Below are 1,694 nucleotides of genomic sequence, written 5' to 3'. Positions count from 1 at the left end.
CGTGAAGGCACCTCCAGCTCTCGCATATTATCGATTTTTGCACGAATTGACCTTTGACCCCTGACCTAAGCGAAATCTGTCAATATGTCCTGAGGCAAAGTTGTAGTACTCATTGAGTACCATGAACCTGCAAAGTTTCATTCGTATCAATGTACTCACCTGGTCGCTCGGGGGCCTTCAATTTTCGCTCATACCCTAATTGTAGGGGGTGCTGCGGGTAAAGTATTCCATATATCACAAAAACTGGAATATATTTGATCGGGCATCACCTGTAGATCATTCGTGCCAAACTTCATAACCCTACATGGGATGATGGCTTTCGGAATTGATTTCGCGTGAACGGTACCGATTTTGAAGGTTTTTTTGGTTGTTGCTAGGGAACCAAAGCGTCCCTAGCAACCATCACAATTTCCAAAGCACGAGGTCATAAGATGTACCTACCACCCAAGTTTGGTCAAAATCCACCCACGTTTACTACCAATTATGCTGATAACAAACGAACAAACATCCCAACAAACAGACAGAATTACTGACAATAAGGGTCACCTATTTTGGCGACCCAACAGAAAGGGGTGAAAACATAACCTCCTTCACCTTCGGTGGTGGAAGTGTTAATACCATTCCATTCACACAGTAAAAGCACATAGAGCTGCTGAGGCAGTTTCATGAGTAAGGAGTAGTCCTGGACGGGTTGCCACTCTGACACACGTTACCCCCAAATGGTTATTACCCGAGTACACTGGTACTCATTTCGCCATCCTTGTAAGGATACACAAGCTGAGTCAACCCCACCTCGTGCTAATTCAACGGTGAAGAGGGGCTTGAACTCAGGACTCGGTCCCAATCCAGCCACCTTAACCGCTAATCCAACATCAGGCTACAGGAAACGTTTGGTTGAACTTATTGCTGCTCAAGGGGGTGCCACCAGTTACTGAATGTAAAGATTCAACTACTTTTTCCAAAAAATAAACTGCATGTTGGATCATTTTGCTCAATAAATAAATGAAAAAGTAGATATTTATTTGTGTGCCATTTGTTTAATCAGGTCATCTTTATCTGTTATTAGGACTTTGATTAAGATCTAATCACATCTTAGGTCAAATTTATGCAGAAATACAGAAAATTCTCAAGGGTTCACAAACTTTTTCTCACCACTCTATGGAGCCCCCTTAGACAGTCTTCCACCACTGAACATAGGATGTGACGCATCATCAATAAACCAGGAAAGGTAAGCGAGGACATGAGTAGAAAGAAAAGAGTGGAGTTTAGTGCGACTCCGTCTCACGCGATGCAGAGGATGCATGCCTGTATTGGTCCCAAAATGAGTGGGGCGGGTGGGGGTGTTGAGGGAGGGGGAAGGAGGTACTGAGGAAAAGGGTGTGTCCGTATGGTGTGCAAAGGTGGTTGGGAACCATGAGGTTCATTGGTTTGACGGGTATGGGGGACAGGACGAATCACAATACTCGGTTACGGTAGTTTCTTTGGATGTTTTGCGCCGCATTCAACAGCTCAGTTAATATTGGTGGCGTGTCTGGGTGCCCATGGTAGCGTTTGAGACCGGTCACTTTAAATTGTTGGCCTTGACACATAGTACTAGATGAGTAACACAAACAATTTGACCTATTCATCGTTTCTATATTACCTCCATCAACAAATAAACAACATGGCAGGATAAGTCGTAAATGCCGAGTTGA

The 1,694-nt window shown here is 44.1% G+C and overlaps 1 protein-coding gene across 2 annotated transcripts in view; it reads right to left on the bottom strand.

Annotated features, from left to right (window-relative positions):
- Positions 1 to 1,314, bottom strand: part of MIOX (myo-inositol oxygenase) — a 91,157-nt gene extending 89,843 nt beyond the window's left edge. For both annotated transcript variants that reach the window (XM_085870642.1, XM_085870641.1), the window contains exon 1: positions 1,153 to 1,314. Coding sequence is in view for 1 of the 2 variants with exons in the window: in XM_085870641.1 (XP_085726767.1) it covers positions 1,153 to 1,242 (90 nt within the window). In the remaining variant the exon portion in view is untranslated. The remainder of the gene's footprint in view (positions 1 to 1,152) is intronic.
- Positions 1,315 to 1,694: the final 380 nt, after the last annotated feature.

The sequence above is a fragment of the Eptatretus burgeri genome, chromosome 2 (genome assembly GCF_056783735.1).
Source record: "Eptatretus burgeri isolate ZD-2024b chromosome 2, Ebu_testis_v1, whole genome shotgun sequence".
Classification (NCBI taxonomy): domain Eukaryota; kingdom Metazoa; phylum Chordata; class Myxini; order Myxiniformes; family Myxinidae; genus Eptatretus; species Eptatretus burgeri.
The sequence above is the reverse complement of the archived record's forward strand: the minus strand, read 5'-3'. Positions and strand labels throughout refer to the sequence as shown.